At 36.0% G+C, this 23,200-nt stretch overlaps 1 protein-coding gene across 11 annotated transcripts in view; it reads left to right on the top strand.

Moving 5' to 3' along the window:
- LOC131073246 (uncharacterized) overlaps positions 1–14,985 on the top strand; it is a 72,865-nt gene extending 57,880 nt beyond the window's left edge. Inside the window, exons 6-11 of one of the 11 annotated variants that reach the window (XR_009112852.2) lie at positions 12,794–12,913; positions 13,366–13,464; positions 13,722–13,814; positions 14,099–14,166; positions 14,399–14,451; positions 14,571–14,985. Coding sequence is in view for 1 of the 11 variants with exons in the window: in XM_058009650.2 (XP_057865633.1) it covers positions 12,794–12,913; positions 13,366–13,464; positions 13,722–13,772 (270 nt within the window). In the remaining 10 variants the exon portion in view is untranslated. Of the gene's footprint in view, positions 1–12,793; positions 12,914–13,365; positions 13,514–13,721; positions 14,283–14,398 lie in introns of all 11 variants that reach the window. The other 10 variants (XR_009112854.2, XR_009112855.2, XR_009112847.2 and 7 more) reach the window with 10 other exon arrangements.
- The last annotated feature ends 8,215 nt before the right edge of the window (positions 14,986–23,200 follow it).

Here is a 23,200-nt window from a genome sequence, read left to right as displayed (position 1 = left end):
TGAGGACACTTCTCATCCTAGAGGCGCAAAGAGGAAAGAAAGACCTGAGAAAAGAGAATCTTCCAAGAAGAAGCAAGAGGCCAATCGAGATCGCCCATCAAGCACATCTTCTCGACATGAAAAGAAGGCAAGTCAAGTTGAAGGTCAAGAGAAGATGGTACCTGAGGTTGATGAATCTATGGAATCCATGGTGCAAAATGATAAGCCAGAGAAGGGACATACACCTCAACATTCATCAAGTCAATCTTCCCGAATTGATGAGCTACAGGAAGATCAGAGAAATGATGATGAAGCGACATCTCCTCTTCGAGAAGATGAACCACTGCCTAAAGAAATACAAGTTAGAGAAACAAGATCCGCCATCCCGGATTGGTTAAAAGAGAGACTGACAAGGGTGATTGTGATGGAAGAGGAAGAAGATGTAATTGATTTAGAAAGCCTTATAGGAAATTCTCAAGAGATAACGGAAAAGAAGAAGGCCACAAAGATGTCCAAGGTGATAAGGGATGAAACAGGATCCAGGAAATTGCAAATAGCTACACCAGTAGTAGACAAGTATGAAGGTGAAATTCTTGCAGAGGAGTATGACTTGGAAACATTTGAGCTTGGTCCACTCACTACTGAACAGGCAATGGAAGAAGCAACCGATTCATTCGAAGCACTTAAAGACAAACTTAAGGAAGAAATGGAGAAGAATAGGAAGCTTGAAAGAGAGGTCGGTGCTTTGAGAGGCTATTTTAGTCATCTCAATCAGCCCTTGAGACGTCAGGATCCAGCAGTATCTCCTTTACAAGCACTTCCTCTTGAATCAGTTGGCGAGGCAGAAAGGCTCAAAAGCTTGGTTCAGCTTATGAGCTCTTGGATTGATAAATCCCACACGGTAGCCGTTGAATTTGCAACAAGAATGATGAAGACAATTCATCAAGCTATCCAGGTCCTTGAGATTATCCATAATCTATTGATAACTGTAGCCGCTTTCGCTCACACTAGAGATGTTATCATTCCTATCCTGCAAGTAATAAGGCAAACACCAAGACGGATCTTGGCACAAGAAAAGATAATGGATGGAGGCACTCATAACCTCCTACAGTGGTCAGCTTTGCTCCAGATGAAAGAGGTCCTTTTTGAAGACATCAGCACCAAATGCAGTCAAGTTGAAGGTATCATCCATCCAATTCAAGATAAGGTGTTTGAAGTATTGTGTACCATTCTTGGCAGGCGGATCGAGATTGAGACAGATGTGGACATCCAAGAGTTGGAGGATAGAGTCAAGGTCATCTTTTGCAAAGAGGAAAATGTCATCACAGATGGGCAACGAGATTTGATGTTCACTACCATGCTCCTGATTGAGAAGTTCAAAGAACTCGAACCCGGATAGGAAACAACTCTTCTCACGGCTTTTGATTAGGTCATTCACTTGTAAGAACGAATGAAGAATCTTCTTGAGATTCCCATTGCTGAGATTGAAGGAATTGTGTCCAGATTCGTTGGATATGCTAAGAAAGAGCATAGGAAAGGGAACAAAGTTCTAGAAGAAAGGTTGTTATAGGATGATGTGGCAGCTTAAGTCCTATTGGTCTATGTTTCCTCGACTTTTGTGCCAATAAAATATTTGGCTATGCATTTAATAATGTTCATCTAAAAGGGGGACTTTTTGTAACAAACCCTAATTAGGGTTTAGGTGTCAAAATCTCAGCCATTGATCTTCTTTCAATCTGGGCCGTTCATTGTAATTGAGGATGCTATATATACCCTCACTCATTTTCATTTTGTCATTAGAAGAAGATTAGAAAAGAGAGATTAGAAATAGTTAGAGCTTAGAGAGAAAAAAGTTATTGTGTAGTAAGATTGAGTGGTGAAGAAAGAATTTTGAACAATTGTTGTCCATTTGGCTTTGAGACCAATAAAATATTGAAGTTATGGTGTTTTATTGCAATACTTGTGGCTATCTTCATGGTTGTTTATCTTCTTGAATCATTCTCAGTCGAAGTAGTATTTAAGTTTGAAGGACTAAGTGTTGTGCTTGATCTTTGGTGAGATTCATATCCAAACCACTAGCTTCTTACTGATTGTAAGGATGCCTTGTGTGGTCAACTAGAGATATTGAGATTGCTTGAACATTCAATCATTATCGAAATATTGATATGTATCTTTATGATAGTATCTATAGTCCTTGATGATTTGAAAATCACTAATCACCTTAGAAGATCACATCAATTCCTGTAGAGTTGTAACTCCTTGGCAATACTGAAATTGGTAGAATCTTACCAAGTCTAGCCTACATTGAGTCATTCTTAGGATTAGATTAGAATTCATCTCTTGAAACCCCCATCTTTTGATCTTTTTTGGAATTTGTTAGTATTAGGAAAATCCTGTTCCTTCAGTCAAACGAGAGCAACACGGACCAGCTTTCTTAGAAAGTGCGTAAGACCCCTTGAAGAAACAGCATTTACAACGACCACTGGTGCTTATCCACACGTAGAGATCCTACAACGAAGAACCTTGAAGTCACCCTGATTGATCCTTTTCGCGATATCTTCAGCATTCAGAGGCTTTATTCAAGAGAGGATAAGGTACCATTTGGGTATTTTATTCTGTGTTTGGTCGTGTACAAAATACACGTCAACACACTGTAGGGTGGAATTATCAACACACTGTAGGGTGGAATTAGAAAGGAAGGAAGTTGTCCAGATAGGCATCAAATTTCCACCAAGTGAAGAATGGACAAGGATAATACGGATGGTTTGGAGGAATGATCAGTCCATATGCAGATGAATTTCCCACCAAGGTTGAAGTTAAGTTTATCATACCAGTGTTTGATTCAATGCTTATTTGTTTTGCAGGACTGTTATGAGGAAAGGAAGTACGATGATCAAGGCTTGAAGTGAAGGAGGATGCACGCAATGAGGATAAGGAAGATCAATACTTCAAAGATTGGATAGGGATTTCCGGATAGAGGTTCCAGAAGGTGAAGATGAGGACTAGATCAATCATGAAGAAGACTTCACTTTGATGGTGAACAAATGAAGGAAAGCAAGTTCAAGAAATGAACACAAAGGATTTTACATCAAGAAATCCATAACTACATCAAGGAATTTCAATATCAAAGTGCGTCAAGGAAGGAAATATTTTAGGATTCCAAGATTGGGAAATTTTCCAAACATAAGGAGGGAACAATTCATGGAATTCCTTAACATAAGGATGGAATGCAAAGTATCACAAAGGATTCCAAACATTGTGAAGATGAAGAATGTACAAGGCAAATTGATTAAGTGTGCAACGTAAGCTGAGGTGGCATCCTAGTCACCATCCGTTCAATCAAAGGGTGCCAAGTCAACATTCATTCAAGGAGGGAATAGGTGACACATGGCGCTACATCAAATATTATTTTATCTTACCTACCCTCGTTTCTTATTGGCCAATGTAATGGTGGTTGTACAAACCCTAATTAGGGTTTTATCTTGTAATCTTGGCCATTGATCTTAGATCAATCTGGGCCATCCATTTTGTAAGGGACTCTATATATGCCTCCTTGTCTCTCATTTGTAAGGGAGAGTTTTTGTAGAAGTTTTGGTATATGCTACAACTATTTGAATCCTAATCATTGTTCAATTGTTGGTGATTTTGCTCTTCAAATGTTGTATTTGCATTCATGGTTCTCAATTCCTCCAAGTTAGATTAGAATTTATTTTCATGTATGTTAGATTGAGTGGAATATTTGTTGAATTTATTTGTGTGGAATCCTTAATCCATACCACTAGCCTCTTGCCGCTGGTAAGTGCGCCTTGTGTGGTCAACTGGAGTTTGAGTAAGCATAACTTCAACTATTATGCGTCCGTTGACAAGCATCAACTTGGATGGTGTCTACGTTTGATGGTAATAGTCTGAAAATCATTAAGTATACCTTAGATGATTGCACTAAGCTTGTGTCAATACCTGATTGTGAGACCTTGCTTGGTTTGATTCCACTAAATCCATTCACCATTTCCTACATTCCTGGTTTTAGAATAGATTTCCTGAACCCTATCCTTTTTCCCCCTTTTTTAGTAAGAAGTAAATCCAGAGCCATATTGATAAATCCTAAGTTATCGGCATACTTATCCTGATCCATGATAAGATTGAGCATTCATGTACAACGTAAGTCCCCTTGTGATTCCAGCATTATCACATCAAACCATTGAACTTATCCACACGTCAAGACCTGACATTTCGTAACCTTGGAGTTGTCTCATTTGATCGCGAAGCATAGCATATGAGAGACTTTGTTCAAGAGAGGATAAGATACCTTGGTATTTTATTCTGTGTTCGCATGTGCATAAAAACCACATCAACAGGTTGCTATAGTCTATTCAAGGGTTGTTTCTAGGTTTAATAATAGATTGGCACATGTGCTATGCACAACATGCTGCTTAAATAACTGATGATCAAGAGAGCAAAAAGAGGATGGATTTATGAGCTATACAGTTTTCCTCAGTTGTAGGTTTCCTTGACCTTCGCTGTCTTGTTTATATAGATGCTAGCATAAAGGCTTTCAATCCATTAGTTGTACCAATTTGTGAACTTTTAGGAAGCAGAGCAATTGCAAAAGTGCAAGAAAGTACACACACAGCACTGCAAACTCCAAAGCTTGGAATTTCAATTCCTTGGTGATTCATTCAGCTAAGGAATATGTGAGACATTAAAAAAAAGCTCCTTTGTTTTCCTATTTTTGCAATATTTGTAGTTTTAAAAATTGTATACTACAGTGACATTGTCACAATGGAATTTTATTGAACATTAATACTCTCCTTTTATGTGAGCATATTGCAGAGTGAATGAACTATTTTATACTACCAAATACCTGAAAGTTTTGAATCCATTGACTTTCAATATGACCAAATGAAAACACAATGATATTTCAAGAGGTCTGACAGTTTTGAAATCATACCTGCAATTCAGTAATACTTTCTAGTCCATATATCACTGCATACATGTGTAGATCATTTAAATATTATTATTTCATTGCACTGGATCTATTTAAATTTACAGCTCATTAAGAGAACTTGTTATCTAATATGATCTTCATCTACATTGGATTCTTGTATCTATGTAACCGTTTTTAAGCAACAAATTCATTGTCATCCTATTGATGACTAGATATTACGGCGTAAATTTTCAATGCAAAAGTAAAAATATTTAATGAATTTTACTATGTTCTTAGTTTTAGTAGGTGTTATTTACGGGTTTAATTCCTAGAATAGAAAAAAATGTGCTCAAAATTGACTTACGTATTTGGGGTGGGAAACACATCCGTCTGAATAATTTTGAATTTTCCCCTGGGTGATTCTGATGCAAAATAAATTGTCTGGGCTCTGTAGAAGAAATTGAATGTGAGTATGGGGGTGTTAGCAAGGTAACTGAAATTATATTTTTTGCAATTCCATGTATTGCATGGTTGAATTTTTGAAAATGGTGTGCTAGTAGTCACACTCCAGTTCATGTATTCTGGTAACTACAATTATATTTAATATATTAAATTTTCTATGGTGCCAATTATAAAACTAAAATATTTTTCTTTAGCATTGTTTTACTTTCTTTGAGGCACAACAGGCTGCGAGATACGTGCTTCTAGTTTGTCATCTATAATTTTGATTGTTGCACAAGTTTTAGTTTAAGGTTGTGATGGTGGGTGTGATTTTTTATATTGGCACAAATCAAAATAATTTCTCTTTTGGCAGTTTGAAATAGATATATAGATCTTTTCTTGCAGAAGAATGCTTTTTGTTTTTAATCAACATTTTAAATTGTCAACATTTCTACTATATTATAGACTACAGTGTTTTTGATATTAAAAACAGCAAAACAACTGTGCCGTCCCTATAAACAACAGCCCAACGGGCTTAAACTTAAAGTTAACACTAAGAGCAGTAGTAGCACATTAACAACCAGCTAATATAAAAAAATAACAAGGTTGCATGGGTACGGGGGTACTCGGAGACGTTGGAGATTGGTACCGGTACCGGTACGGCTATTTTTTCAAAAAAGGAGAAAGGGGTACTTGGAGACGTCAATTTTTTTTAAAATATAATTTAATAATTTATAGAAAATCTGAAAATATAATGGCATTGAACTTTCAAAACAAGAATTAACATTCACTTTGAAGTTTAAGTACACAAATGTGAAATGAGTCAATTCAAAATGTCATACAAATGTCTGAAAATGGGGCGGCTCACGTCGGTGGTTTTTGCTTTCGCCCATGCATCGCGTCAAACTTTTTGACTTTTACACGTGTTATTTAGGGTGGAGACGGGAGGGTTCGTTGACGTGGAGTCTCCTATGTGTAGAGACGTCTCCTGACAGGCTCCGGTATGGGAGACGTGTACCAGTCTCTGGTACGCGTTCTAGGGGGTTGGGTACGAGTACCCATGCAACACAGAAAAATAACCATCAATGACATATAATAAGAGCTAATATCTCTGGAACCTTTGTCCAACGATCTGTCTATCTTCATAAAGTCTTAATAACAGACCACCTATGGCCATAAGCGTAAGTAGTATCAATATAAGTAGAAGTCTTAACATAGGGCCTTTTGCTGCCAGAAACATCACTAACAACATCAACAATAAAAAATAAACTAATATAATTCCTAGCTGCCATCTCTAAATTTGCAACCAGCCTAGTGAAGGACATTGGACCAGTCTTCAGTAAGGAAATTGAACAGTTCCTTGTAATTTCCTTCCTCTTCCTCGCCAACTCCCAATATCTTCTTCTACATCAAACACAAGGTGGCAGAAATATGGATAATCCTCAGGCTGAGTCGAGAAACACTCCCCAATTTCCTCTCGAGTTCTAAGAACATGGCTTTAACCTTCAACTCATTTACATTCGTTTTACATCCAAAATAGGTCCCTTCCAGCTGGGAGTTATAGGTCCCTTCTGCTTTAGGTTTGTTCATCTCCATTTCATCAAGCATCATATCCTCGGTGAGGTCAATTGTGCTCTTCGAAATATGGGTGGAGCAAGGACAGTGAGAAGGCTCTTAAGATAATTGTGGATTCAGTGAGAGACCACATTGTGCTAGTGATCTCTAAATATGAGACGGCCTTTCAGATGTTCAAAGCACTAGTTGACATTTATGAAATCAACAACACTAGCAGGGCTCTCACCCAAAAGAATCAACTACACCATATAAAGATGAATAAAGGAGAAACAGTTACATCCTATTTCTTGAGAATCACTGAGCTTAGGGATCAACTATCCACTATTGGACATCTAGTAGACAACAAAGAACTTGCTATGATGGCCCTAAATGGACTTCCTACGTCATGGGAATCGTTCATTCAAGGAATCAGTGCTCGTTCTAAATTTCCTAAGTTTGATGGATTGAAAACCAATTGCATTCAAGAGGAATCTCGGCTTGTCACAAGAGGAATAAAACAAAACAAAACAATGGTAATGAAGACATTCAAGTTCTAAACTCTAATTCCCACAAGAAAGGAAAGAAGAAGAACTTTAAGAGAAAGAGGGACAACAACTCAAATGGAAAGAGGTCTTCAAAGAAGAAAAGAGACATCTCTGAAGTACAATGTTTCAGATGTGACCAATATGGGCACTATGCAATGAAGTGCTCAGACAGGATCAAGCAACAAGCTTCAATGGTAGAAATTAAGAAAGAGAGTGATTCCGAGAAGCTAGTTTTCTATTCAGCCCTCTCTAGTCAAGTCACCTCCAGTTCCAACACATGGGTGATTGACAGTGGAGCATCTCGACACATCACTGGTTTTCGTGAGCACCTAGATACACTTGTGGAAAATTCAAATGAAGAAGTTACAATTGGTGATGACTCAAATTATCTAGTTATGGGAATAGGAACCTGCAATATCAACCTAAAGTCAAGCATATCCCTACAGCTAACTGGAGTTCTGTTTGTACTTGGTATAAAGAGAAACCTTGTCTCAGTTTCTGCACTTGAAGATAAGGGTTACATATTAACCTTTATGGAAGGAAAGGTATTTGCTTGGCCAAAGAACTCCACCATCAAGAAAGCCCATACCATTGGAGTAAGACAGGGGAGCCTCTACAGACTTTGCACCACTCCAACTCTAGCCTTGATTCATGAGACTCTAGATTCGAATGAACTTTGGCACAAAAGATTAGGGCACCTTCATTTCCATGCCCTACCTAAGATAGAGAAGATGGTGATTGACTTACCCAAGCTAAGTCATAATTCTGAAGGAGCTTGCAAAGGGTGTGCCTTGGGAAAGAATACTAAAGGGTCTTTTAATTCTAGCAACAGTAAATCCAAAAATGTATTAGATTTAGTTCATTCTGATTTATGTGGACCCATGTCTGTACCCTCAGGGGGATTTTTATATTATGTAATATTTGTAGATGATTATTCTAGGAAGACCTGGATATATTTTCTGAGGTACAAAGAGTCTGAAGAAATCCTTTCTAAATTTAAGGAATTCAAAGCTCTTGCAGAAAATATGACAGGTAAGAAAATCATAACCTTCAGAACAGACGATTGGGGGGGATACGCTTCTAATATGTTTAAAGATTCTTGTATAAATGCTGGGATTAAGAGGGAGTTAATTGTACCTTATAACCCACAACAAATGGGGTAGCTGAAAGAAAGAATAGGACTATAGTAGAAGCTGCTAGGGCTATGTTGTTTGACCAAAACATAGAAACCTCATTTTGGGCTGAAGCATCTAGGACAACCGTGTACATTCAAAATAGATGTCCTCATTCTCTTCTTGATAATAAAACCCCTGAAGAAGCCTTTACTAGTAACAAACCTGACATAAGTTATCTCTGGATCTTCGGGTGTCCAGTCTATATTCATGTCCCCAAAGAAAAGAGGTCAAAGTTAGAACCTTCTAGAAAGAAAGGAGTATTTGTTGGGTACAGTGAAACCTCTAAAGCTTACAGAGTATACATATCTGGTCATAGGCAAATTGAACTAAGTGGAGATGTCATCTTTGAGGAAGACATAGCATTCAGGAGATCCAAAAGCTCTAATGAATTAGAACACCAAGATCCTCCTACAAGCTTGGATGAGGATTTCACCCCTGAGATTCATAGGGAGACCCCTGAAAACGCTGAGCATGAAGTTCAAAGCTTACCCTTAGAAGAACATTATCCCGAAACTAGGAAGAGACCACTTTGGGCTAAAAAGATGCTTCAAGAAGCTGAAAATTATGCTGCTCCAAAGGGGACTTTCAGAGAAAGTAAGAGACTTAATCTATTTTCCAGCTATACTGCCTTGATGAGTGAGATCATTGATGCGGAACCTTCCTGTGTTGGAGATGTGCTCAAGCATCAAGTTTGGAAAGATGCTATGTCTGAAGAGTATCAGTCAATTATGAAAAATGATGTCTGGGATATTGTGCCTAGGCCTAAAGGCAAATCTGTGGTATCTTCTAAATGACTCTCTTCAAAATCAAACATGTAGCAGATGGCAGCATTGAGAAGCACAAAGCAAGGTTTGTTGCTAGAGGTTTCTCTCAGAAAGAAGTTATTGACTATGAAGAGACATTTGCTCCTGTTGCCAGATACACTTCTGTCCGAGCAGTTTTGGCTATTGCAGCATCTAAAGGATGGAAAGTCCATCAAATGGACGCCAAGACTGCTTTTCTGAATGGTAAGATTGAAGAAGAAGTTTATTTGGAGCAACCTGAAGGTTTTGTGATTCATAAGGCTGAATCACATGTCTGCAGATTAAAGAAAGCTCTATATGGACTGAAACAAGCCCCCAGAGCATGGTATGAAAGAATTGATCACTATCTCTTGGAATTAGGGTTTTCCAAGAATGAAGCAATGCAAATCTCTACTACAAGGTAATCAATGGTGAATTATTAATCCATATTCTTTATGTTGATGATCTACTAATCACAGGAGAGGATAATTGTATTTCTCAATGTAAGAAAGAATTAGCCTCTGAGTTTGATATGAAAGATTTTGGAATTCTTCACTACTTCCTTGGATTGGAAGTTTGGCAGTAGGCAGATGGTATAATCCTTAATCAAGGAAAATACACCATTGATATACTCAAGAGATTTAGAATGATGGATTGTAGATCCATGACCACACTTATGGAGACAAATCTACTCAAGCTAAAGGAAACAACTGCAGAATCGGAGTTTGCAGATCCTACCCTCTACAAACAGATTATTGGATCTCTGATGTATTTGGTAAACACAAGACCTGATATATGCTATGCTGTTAATGCACTAAGTCAGTTCATGTGTGAACCTAGGGAAATACATCTTGTTGCTGCAAAGCATATTTTGAGATATCTTCGAGGAACTATTGGCTTTGGTCTGAAATATAAACATGTAGACCTTGACCTGCATGGATTCACTGATTCTGATTGGGCTGGAAGCATAGTTGACAGGAAAAGCACATTAGGATGTTGCTTCAGTTTAGGAACAGGGATGATCTCGCTTCAGTTTAGGAACATGGATATGTAGAAAACGGTCTTCAGTTGCTCAGAGTTCTACAGAAGCTGAATACATCGCAACCTCCATGGGAGCAAGAGAAGCTGTATGGCTCTGGAAATTGCTTGTAGGACTGTTTGGTCAGCCCTTAAATCCTACTGTCATCTATTGTGACAATCAGAGTTGCATCAAGCTTTCAATGAATCTAGTATTTCATGACAGGTCTAAACATATTGAGATTCCTTATCACTATGTTCGAGATATGGTGGAAAGGAATGTGATGTGACTGAATTATATTAGTATAGGTGATCAGATTGTAGACATTCTTACCAAGCCTCTCTCCAGAATCAAGATTGAACACTTTAGAGATAAACTTGGTATGGTTGAAAATGTTATGTAATTTTGAGAGAGAGTCTCATTTATTTTGATATACTAATTTATTTAAAGATGTTTAATGTGTGAACTCTTTTATTTGTCTTGTGTGTGACTCCATGACTTCATGGGCTTTCTGTGAACATTATTGAAGGGTGACGACTTTTCAATAATGAACACTTGTTTCAAATTGATATTGTAAGGTGACGATTTTACAATTATCAATTTATCTATCTTGATGGATATCATGTGACTTGATATCTGTGGACATGTCATGATAGTATATATATCTCTTAGACATTATGGTAGATATCTGTTGGATGATATCATTAAATAAACCATAATTATGATAGAGATCTTCACGGTGAATATTATGGACATGGAATGAAATCATTATCAGTATGGTAGGCATCACGTGACTTGATGCCAGTGCACATACCTTACTTGATAACTATGAGTTATGGTGAGTATCATGACACTTGATATTCATTATTGAACCATATCTCTGAATATCACTATGGTGTGATATCTCTACTCTTCACAATCAATGGATGAATTGTGATTTTTTCTCTAACATGAAGTGTGTCCTCCCTAGTTAAGAGGGAGTGTTAATTTTGTAACATCGGTCGTGCTATTTCATGATTCCGATGTATTAATCTGATTGCATATTAACATATACACTAATAGATTAACCGTTAGTATATACGTTAATAAGTAATGAATAAAACAAGATTAAGTCGTTACATTTAACCAACGGTCACACCGTTCTTGCTATCGGGTTGATTAGCGATTCTTAACAAATTGCTCTCCTTCCGATCGGGTAAGCAATTGATGGTAGTTAACATGCTGTGGTGAAGAGGTATGTAGGGAAGAGATGTGTCTTCCCACGTTTGCTCTCCTTCCGATCGGGTAAGCAATTGATGGTAGTTAACATGCTGTGGTGAAGAGGTACGTAGGGAAGAGATGTGTCTTCCCACGTGGGAAGACATATCTCTTCCCTACGTAACCCCTCATCCACTTATATAACTTGCATACATTGAGAAGGATGGACACACCGAAATCGATAAGTGTAGTGCATCCTTCAAATGACACTTTAGTAGATAAAATACAACCTTCAGATCATATCAGATTTTGCAGATCGTAAAGTATATAATAAGCACAAAATCTACTTACAGTAGCTTATAATATTCGGTGAATACTAAGGTCACACAGCAGATTGGTGACATATGCTACAAGCAGTTTGAATTATCCAAATCTGATCAATACTTAACACCCACAAGGTTCTTTAGCTTTCCTTTCTTGGTAGAGCGGGTGGCTAGCCTAAAAGACCTTCTAGGGGTATTTTCATTCTTGCTCAAATCTTCCCTCGCTTCCTCCTTACTAACGTCTTGAATAGTCAATTTGGGCTTTTTGGTAGGGGGGTAGGTTTTTTACCTTTTTTCTTGCTGGTGCTAAAGAGCGGGGCTTTGCATTTAGGGTCCCTTAGATCATTCTCAGTCACCAAGGGGGTTTCAGGAGACCCAGGTTGGGACACAATTTTAACAGCACCCGGGAACTGAATGCATTTTTTCATATTGGGGCTAGGGATATCAATAGAATTGGCTGGGGGCAGAATAGCAAGGTGAGGGACTTCTTGCACAACAATCTGTCTAGGGGGGCACAAAGCCAGGTGAAAATGGTAAAGATGAAAAATCAGACCTTGATGGAGCGGGATAGACTATAGTGTTAAACTTTGTGTCATAAGTTGAGATTTCTTGTTAGATTAGTTCATTTGCTTAAATGTCTAGGTGGTCTTAAAATAAACTTCTAACTGATTCTGTTTATCATTTGTTTCCAGTATTTGAATCATAATTTTATATCACAAGTTCAATATTATTGTTATTATTCAAGTATTTACTCAGAAAAAGGTCTGTCTGCCAATTAGGCCAGAGAAAGTCTCTTTAATATGCATTTTTTCTGATTTTACTTGGGATGCTTTTGTTTTTTCTCATTCTGAACAGGCACAAAAGAAAGTTAAAGCACTTTCAGCGATCATTCGCATTGCGGTTGCATTAGAGCGTAGTAACTTCAGTGCTGTTCAGCAGGTTGATGTCATGTATGACAATGGAGCATACACAATTGTAAGTGTTTGTTGAGTGACATCTATCTTTGTTTATTTGTGAGTTGGGCTATTTTTTAAGTTTGGAGGGTTCAGTTCTAATTGCAACTATCTTGGTGAACCTCAGTTTGCCATTTCAGAATTAGGAAGCTATGTTTTGTGATTTGAAATAAACATATGTATGGCCTAGCTAGAAAGGACCCGACTGTTCTATATGATTTAAACAATTTCCAAGTTTTAAGGAAAGATCGTATAGCCAGGGGTCTTGAATCTCGATCAATGGTCTGGTAGAAGTTTCCTTAAACTTTAAATATGTAAAAAATGCTAAATATATTTTCCATGAGTATCTGCAAGTTGAGTTACAGCATTCATATTAATTATATGTTTCAGAAAAGTGTTTGATCCTTGCTTGCTGGATTTAATTTATCAAAAGAATGAAAACTTCAATGCAACTAACTTCTCATTGCCTGGAAGGTTGTCACGCCATCATTAATGGATCCACTGACTGGAGTTCAACGAGATGTATCCCTTGAGGTGTGGGCAGCACAATCTGAATTTAAGTATTTTGAAGAGGTAGAGATTACAACTTACTTTTGTGATCGATTGCAATAAACTACAAAATGTATGTATTTTCATGCATGCCAATGCTAGTTGGTTTAGAAATAATAATTTCCTTTTCAATTTAATATTGCATTTTGCTAACTAAGTTTTAGACCATATATTATATAGGCTGCATCTGTGGTTTGTGAGGCAATCACTGTCATCATCTCTAGCTAACAGGAAATTGGCTAAGACCTTGTTGATGTACTTCTGTTCATTGTATGATTCAGGTGTTCGGAAGGAAAATCTTAATTGCAGTAGCAGGGAATTTAAAGCCATAGAGATTGAAGAAGGCCGATGTGACTCACAAAATATTTCAACTTGTGAGTTAATTTGACACACAAAATAGCCAGATGTGTGGCTAAGATATTATCTGGTTTACTGTTTGAGAAAATTACAATTTTCTGATATGGAATTACGTGAGGTGAAAGAACTGTTAGGAAGATTTGACTATAGGGTTAGTTTAAGAAAGCACTATACAAGCTTTAGATGTGGATAGATGAATTCCCGAATAGTAACTTAAGAAATGGTGACTAGACTAGTTCTGGAAAAGCTCTGTCAAGCAACATCCTTCTTCCTTTGACACGGGGATTGGTACATTTGACAGATCTGATAATAATCTAGATCTCTGAAGATAGAAGTGCAGGAATCGGGCCACTGGAGGATTTACCACAGGTTATTGATCAGACGTTTGCTTCAATATACAGTTTAAATGTCTATATGGTTCTGAAGATAATGTGTCAAGAAATATGGTAGGCACTTTGAGGGCTGTGTATGTGGATGGTCATAGAGTACTTTCCTTTCTTCCATTCTTATTTCCTAATTAATTATTTCCACATTGTGTTTTGCTAGATTACTGAAGCACAAATGTAATTACTAATTACTTTTTGTTTCTAAAACTTGACAGGTTTTTGAAGGTATTAAGAAAATCATATCTGATGGTTGGATGATAACTGGAAGGCAAGGTTTCGAGAATATTTGTTAAGTGTTCAGTATGCAACTTAGACAAGAGTATATCTCTTATGTTTTTGTTGCTTGATTGGTGATACACTGTGTGATACTGGATTATTTTCATGCAGTTGTAAAAATAGAAGAGTGGCCAGAAATATGATGAAGAGTGTGTGGATGAGAGAGGAACCAAGGGCCACACAGATAAATAAAAGGAGAGATGGATGGGACTGTAAAACACAATGATACTAAGGGCAAATTGCAGAATGGTGGACCTGAAATAGTGAACAATTCAAAAAGCTAGTGGGCAGAGGTGGATCATCAGTAGACATTGAATAGAAAATTTGTAAGACAACACTAGCAATGGAATTGAATATATTTCCAAATTAATTGGATGTTAATAGGGAGAAACTTTTTAAGGGCATTCTACCCCATGGGATACTGAACCTCTTAAATGCTATTTCAAGACATCCTATTAATTATCGAACGTGAAATGCTATTAAAATGTATATCCTATCATATTTTAGTATATTGTTGCTTCTTTAAGCACTTATTGCAATTTGTGTCAATAGAGAATAGTAACTTCTATTTTGAGGCAATGGAGACATTTAGTAAACCCTGCATTTTTGCTTATTTCTATTATCATTAGTCATTCTGGCATTGAAGGTAATGAATAGCTATGAGTGTTAGCCGTTTCTAAATTACAATGGGCTTCAAGGAAAACATTGAATATTTTATCACGGCAACATACATTTTTTTTCAATAATAACTGTCAATAATCTCCCATGACAATAAGTTTGGCATCAGTGACAACACAAACTCATGTTGCTAACAATAGAGTCCTTTTAAAGCCACGATTAAAATTCTCCTAGTATATAGATTTAAAAGGCATCGTTCATGATTTGGATTGGAAGATGAGAAAGTTTGTTTGGGAATGACATTTGGTATTCGGACAAGATTTGCTAGTTTAAAGAGAGGTGGGTTTGGGAACATGATCTTCCTTAATATTATAGCCCTTGTCAAATTATATTGGGGATGGTGTGTAGAGAAATGAGCTTTATGAGGGAGGGTGTTAAGGTGAAGCACATAAATCAAGAGAATCATTCTCTAATCCCTAGGATGTTGATCCTTGGCAGGGGTTCTTATACATATAAAACTACACAGTTGGCTAGTAGTTTGATTAAAGTTGATCTTTGTTGGATTGTAGGAAAGGGTGGCTTTGCTTTTTATTGAGATGGAACATTTGACCAACATCAGCCCTCTCTTTGTGGAATTCCTTGTATCTCTAGAAATTAAAATATACATGTATTGAAGTTGGTTGGAGTTATGTTTTTGATTTAGAAATGGAAATATAAAAATCTTTGGCCAGGTCAACAATTCCCTCTCCCCATTGGTTGTTTATCCTATATTTTCAAAAGCTTTTCAGATTTACAAGGTGCAAATTGGTTATAAAACTCTTTTGGAAGAAAACTTAAAAATTAAGAACTGTAAACTTTGGAGAAGCGTCTAGTATCCAAAATATTGGCATAAGATTAATGCTTTCATGTGGCTAGCAGGTTTAGATAAATTTGTTCATCAAGATAATCTTGAGAAACAAGAGGTTGTTGGTCCAATAGATTTATCTCCACCTTCAAGATGAAGTATTTGCTAAACATCTTTAAGCTTGTTTGTTTGCCTCTTTTTAGTTTTTTTTTTGCCATTTATGATATGATTTTTTGAGAATTTTATGGTACAAGACGAGTCTAATACTCCTGTGAATTAGCTATGCTCTCATTTGAAGCTAAAAGCCTTTAATCTTTTGCATGATATCGGTCATGGTTTGATTTGCTGGAGTGTTTGCTGGAATGCATATAGAGGGGTTTCAATGATGTGTCAAGATATATAAGTCAAATTTGGGGTAGAATAATGGTCAATCTAAAGGAAGCCTGGCAAGTTTGGATTCAAGATTTTCAAGTTAGTTATTAATAGGAATTCCAAGCACTGATGAGACTTAATATTCTTATTACTTCTCTCTCTTTTGTCTCTTTCAATAATAGCCTTTGGCATGATCAACTTACTAAATGAAAAAATCCCCTTCAAGCTTTGGTTAAGCTTTGGTTAAAACTAATGTTGGTGGAGCTACAAAGACAAATCCTGGAAATGATGGTATGTAACGTGATTGTTGTGATCATAATAGCATGATCGAGTTATGGTTTGTTGGTAGTATTGGTGTTGGTTCTAATGATTTTGCTAAGGCTTTTGCCATTTGCCATTTCTTTTCGAAGCCAACTTAAGACACTTTACATATTTGAATCTAAAATCTTGGTTGATCATTTCAAAATAAAGTATTTCTCACTTATAGTAGTGGCAGCTTAATGAATGTAATAAAGGCATAAATATCCTCGTTCATGATTTAAATGTTGTTAAATGGAACTATATTAGGAGGGAAGAAAATTAGGTTGCTGATTTTTTGGTTAAATCAACATTTAATTGGAATGACATTAAGATTGATGTTATAAATAACTAGAATTGCCTTGTTTAGAACATGGGTAGAGGCTTTAGTGATTTTCTGAATTTTGACTAAAATGTCTTACTAGATTTTTGATTCCTACTACTGTATTTTGTATATTTTTTTTGTTATTAACATAAGAGAAAACATTACTTGTGATGCTTAGAGCATGTACAATTTTTAAGGGAACATGTACTTATGCATTGTCTATGGAGGATTTGGATGGTTTCTTCTCTCTTTTTGATTGTTAATTTTCTCGATTGTACAAACTCAGTGTGCCATGAGTCCTTTTAAATTTGGTAGACCTACTTTGCAATAAGTTTTCTTTTTTGGTTAAAAGAGAGCTCATTTTGTGACCATTTATTATGAAGGGGGATCATAAAATAAATTCTATGTTTACATGGAGAGTGACTCTATTCTTAACAAAGGATAGTGTCTTGACATGATCGTGATAACACAACCTATTAAGAGAAAATAATAAAAACTAAAATATAGTCAACATATATTAAAAAAAAAACTATAAAATTTATTAAAGATAAATCAAATTAACTAAGTAAATTAATCAATTATAAAATAACCCCAAACTAAATTAAAGTATCTTTTCAAAACAATGAAAGCAAAATAAAAAATTCTTAAATAGTTTTGAAGTAAAATAAAATAAAATAAAATATAATTAGTCAAACTTTGAAAATAAATGAACCTCTTCTACAATAATTTTTTTGTTGCATTTGAATATTATAGTGATGAAGCACGTACTATTTTGGTTGGAATTTGTGTTGCTAACAAATATATCCTAAGAATTTTAGTTGATGCCATGATGAGTATGATCTTAGTGAATGTATTTCCTTTACTATCCTTGTGTCTTATTTCTTCATGTGTTGGTGGGTAGTTCCTTAGTTAAAATAATATTTTTCTTGAATAGCCAACTAATCTTAGGGGTTTAGTTGAAGGGTGAAGTGATTGTTAAGGTGTTTGATCTCATTTAGTTAGAAAATCTCTACTATGACTAATGTTTTGGTTCCATCACTATGACTTGTTCTTAAAATTTTAGGGGAGTAAATTGTGATGGCATCAAAAGTTATTTCAAGAGTCCACTTCAAGCTAGTACGATAGATTAGAGGTGCAATTTTCATATATTGACATGTCTAGAGGAACATAGAGCCCAAAATATGATTGCAACCCCATGTGTATCCTTGATTGAAGAATTTTTTTTAGAATATACAGAGAGCTCTACAAGTGGTTGTATTTCTACATCACATCACATGAATGAAGCATCAATACTTTGTTGAGTGGATTAAATAATTTAACACAAACTCTAGCAACAACATATGTACTAAGTATGCAACTCATAAATACCTTTGTTATAACATCAATGTGTTTCAATTTGTGATGTTACATTTTTTACATTCCAAGAAGTTGAAGAAAGGTTCTCAAATGGAAAATAAGTTTTTCCATCATTCAAGTACCCAGTCTTACAAATAAGCTAATAATAAACTAGGATATTGAAAGGTCCTTCATGTTAGGTTGAATTTTTGTGTAAAGGTGATGGCAATTTGAAAGGAGGAATAAGTGCCTTTGTAAGGGAAGGTTAGAAGAGCACACTAAAAAATATGTTGGATTATTGAAGAATAATTGAGAGTCTCAAGGTGGTTAATGAAAGTACAAGATGCAATATTAGTATCTTGAGGCCTATCAAGCCAAGTAAGAGTACCCTAATAATCTATGGAGTAAACTATGGTAGTGAAAGGAAGCCAAAAAATTCCTACACAAATATAATGGCAAAAGCAATGTAAATAAGTTAATAGAAATACAATATTCACTAGAGGAATAACAAGAGGAATTTTTTTTATTAATCTATTAAAAAAAAACAAGAGGAACCTTTTTTATTAGTCTATTAAAAAAAAGAGCAAGAGGAACCTTTCAATATCATTCTAACGGTACTCATGATGAGTCCACCTTCTAGTAATATGATGTAACTTACAAGGTCAAATATTGCACTCACTAAAATTGGGTGTTCCAATTTAGTCCATTTGAACATCTTAGAAGATGCTTTTACTCATGCTATTATTTATTGATCAAAGAGGCTTCATCTAGTCTACCATATAACCTCTTTCTTACAATGTTCTTGTTGTAAATATGATTTTGTGTTGTCATTGATGTCAACCAAGGTCCAGAAGTATATGATCAATGGTGTTGCATTAGGAGCCTATTCCTACTCAATCTAGGTATTCTCCATCTTTCAATGGTAAATGTTTTACATGCAACAAGTTTGGTCACAGAGCTAGTGAATGTAGAAGGCAAAGCAAAGGGCATCTCCACATCATTGTATAAACTCAATATGCAACACTTATCCATCTTAAAATTCCCCCTATCAACTCTCCCTTAAGGTATGAATAAAATGGAAGAAAATCAAGAAGTAGTTTGGTCATCTGAGAGATGTTGTAGACTTGCATATCGCCAACATGGTGAGAATCCTTAAAGATTCTTAGAAGCTAGATCAAGCAGTGAAGATTTTGGATAACAACGAGGCAAAGGATCTTCTTTTGAAGATAGAAAGTTAGTGCAACTCTTTGGTCTCTGCGGGAGATGATTGGAAGACAACTTGGAATCAACTCAAGTTCGTTCACAAGGGCATCACACCCCTAACTGTGCAAACTACTTAGTTTTTGTTAGTTAGACATTTTTTTGTTCTTGTACAAACATATGGAGATAAGTAGAAGATTGTTGGAGTGCAATTTTGGTTTCAATTTTTGTTTGTACCCAAAGGGGGATAAATTTTGAGATGGATAAGTGTTGTAGTTTGAGTTTGTACAATGATGTGGAGACACACTTTGTCTTTGATGTCAAAAGGGGAGGGATATAGTAGTATTTTGGAGGTTTCACAAGTGTTTCCATAAATGACAAAAGGGGAGATTGTTGTAAATATGATTTTGTGTTGTCGTTGATGTCAACCAAGGTCCAAAAGTATGTGATCAGTGGTACTACATCAAGAGCCTTCTCTTGCTCAATCTAGGTGTTCTCCATCTTTCAATGGTAAATTTTTTACATGCAACAAGTTTCATCATAGAGTTAGTGAATGTAGAAGGCAAGGCAAAGGGCATCTCTACATCATTATACAAATTTGATCTACAACACTTATCCATCTCAAAATTTATCCCCCTATCAACTCCCCCTTGGCTATGAACAAAATTGAAGAAAATCAAGAAGCAATTTGATCATATGAGAGATTTTATAGACTTGCAACTCACCATCATGGTGACACTCCTTGAAGATTCTCCAAAGCTAGATCAAGCAATAAAGATTTTGGATAACAATAAGGAGGCAAATGATCTTCTTTTGAAAATAGAAATTCAATGCAACTCTTTGGCCTTTGCAGGAGATGACTTGTGTAATGGTAAAAATATTAGGGTTTCCACCATTAGATGTAAAAACTGTTGATATTTAGACTTAGAAACCATTACATTAAAAGAGGTGTGAACCTAATAGATCTAGCTTCAAATTAGCAAGGATAGGGTTGAGAATTCTTATTAGATTCACCTTGGGTAAGGTTGACTATCCTCTTTTAAATTGAATTGTGAAAATGCCGAAATTAGAGTAAATGTGTTGGAATCGAAATAAAAACATATGAATAGTGAGCTACAGTCATCAGACCGAGTAACAAACCTAGATCTGAGCAATGTAAGAGTGTTCGGATCTGTTCCAGCAGGAGCTCCTGAAATGTTGGGACCAGAATGCCCGTCTCTCTGGTCCTTCTCACTTCTCGTTGTCTAAAGGAGAGCTTGTTCATTATTGTAAATGAAGCCAATTCTAAAGATTGCAACTCCTTACCTATTCTCATGCACACTAGAGAAGGGAAATAGGTTCGGAATAGGGGTTTGCCTTAGGTACAACCTTGGTTTTTGGAATTAACCATGAAATAGAAATGAAATATAATTGAATCGCAATAATAGAAATGTTCTCCTTTTGAGGGAGATGTTGAATAATGACTAAAACACTAATGATATGACTTTTAATCAAGTTTTTTTTTTGTCTCCACAAGGAATTAGGGTTTCATGAAGTCTTCATAAACATAGAACATGAATGTCAACCCCAATGCTTGAATCTTGACCTTATTTTTGCTCCAATTCTTGAAAGAAGATTGTTTCCTCTCACTTGAATTCAAATGATTGATTGCTTGAATGAATTGATAGAATATGATTTTCGGTTGTTCAAATGAACGGGGTAGACCTCCTTTTATACATGCTTGTTGATTAACAACAATATTTTCCAACATGAGCCAACACGGGATCTAGGTCCCCGCCAAAACAATGTTACCATTGAGGGGCCCAAAAATGGGCCCTTATTAAGAGGACCAGGGCACTAAGTTCTCTATTCTGTTGGCAAATGCACACTCCAATGAGAAATTGCAGGTGATTGAAGGTATTGTCATTGATGGCAATCTTACAATCCTATGACATCGGCAGACATCGGCACTGACAGACTCTACACAGGCATACAGTTCACCGACAACGAAAAGATTGTTTACCGCTACCCTGGCCGACATGATTTTGTTTATTGCTTAATGTATTTAATTGTAATATCTTTTTGTAAGCCAACATGGCATATTATAAATAAGACTCATACATAAGTATGAGATCTTGAAGGATCATTAGTAAGTAAGGACATGGTAGATGGATATTAGGAGCGAATATTGATGTAAGGTTTATGATTATTGCAAGAGCTTAAACCGATACTGAATCTGGCATAACAGATGCTTTTTGTAGCAATACATCACTTTGGATTTCTATAATCCACTTTTGTAAGTCAGTGAGACTTCCTTTGTAATTGAGCAGTGAGCCTTCCTGCATGCGCAAACACCATTTTTGTAAGCAATATTCACTTATTGGCCAGTGAGCGAATATTGTGGGTCACAAATCCCACCGAGGTTTCCTCGCCCAAAATATTGTGTTATGGTGTGCTTTCTATGTTGTGTTTATTGTTCTTATTTACAACATTAATTCTGGTTTACCGGTACACTGTTTTGGAATGTAATTCATTTAATAAGTTCAAAAAATTCATTAACCGATTAGATATTGATTCACCCCCCCTCTCAATATCTTTGGGAATCCTAACAATTGGTATCAGAACTTGGTCCTCTATTTTCAAAAGCCTAACAACTTGAGGAAGATTCACGACACCGGTAGAGATGGAAAACTTAAGAAAGCAATTGGAAACAACTCTTTCAGATTATGATGCAGAAAAGTTGAAGAATATGAAACTTGAAGATGATCTGAAGACTGCACATGAAATCATTCAAGGACTTCAAGAAAATCTCACTATTGCTAGGAACAAAAGAAGAGAACTTTATGAGAAAATGCAGAGTGATGACCTTGTGAACAAACTGAGATAGGAAAATAGTAATATGAGGAATGAGATGTAAGATATGAATATGAGGTTTTGTAAAGACATTGAAGATAGAAAGAAGAATGAAGATGACTTGGTTAGAAGACTAAATGATGCTGGAAATGAAAACACAAGACTTAGTCATGAAAATGATATGTTGAAGACAGATTTGATGCATACACAAAATGACAGAACTGAACTCATGAGACAGAAGGGAATCTTAGAAAATGAGTTGGGTGCTGCAAATCAACACAAAGAGGAACTTGATAACATGCTGAAAAATTAGAAACCTGATGGAGATACAAATGGCCTTGGCTTTGAAGTTGGTGAAAGCTCCAGTACTGCAAACAAGCATGATCACAATAAACCGGTAAGACAACCTAATGCTTACAAATTCAATGGGAAATGCTTTAACTGTAACAAGTATGGTCATAGAGAAAATCAATGTAGATCTAGAAATTATCAGAGCACTAATGCACCCACCGGTCAATGTTCTAAATGCAACAAAATTAGTCACAACTCAGAAAATTATAGAATGTATGTAAGATGTTATGTTTGTGGAAGATTTGGACACTTATCTAACCAATGCAGAACACATACCGACATAGGATATGGAAAAGCTATTCAGAAAAACAATGTGACTTGATATGCTTGTAACAAGATTGGACATATTGTAAAATTTTGTAGAAGGCATCACTGACAAATAACAAAGGACCCATTTTGAAAGGTAAAGAGAAGGTTGAAGAGGTAAAGAAAGAATTTTCAAAACAATGGATTAGAAAGTCAGATCAAAATGTTAATGAAGCTATTCCTTCACCGGTAGAACAGAGTATACCGGCAGATGTTAAGTTTCACTTAACCGACAAGCATTAAATGTGGTAGTTGAAGGAA

The sequence above is a fragment of the Cryptomeria japonica genome, chromosome 2 (assembly GCF_030272615.1).
Source record: "Cryptomeria japonica chromosome 2, Sugi_1.0, whole genome shotgun sequence".
NCBI lineage: Eukaryota > Viridiplantae > Streptophyta > Pinopsida > Cupressales > Cupressaceae > Cryptomeria > Cryptomeria japonica.
Note: the sequence above shows the minus strand (reverse complement) of the source record. Positions and strands in the feature narration are given on the sequence as shown.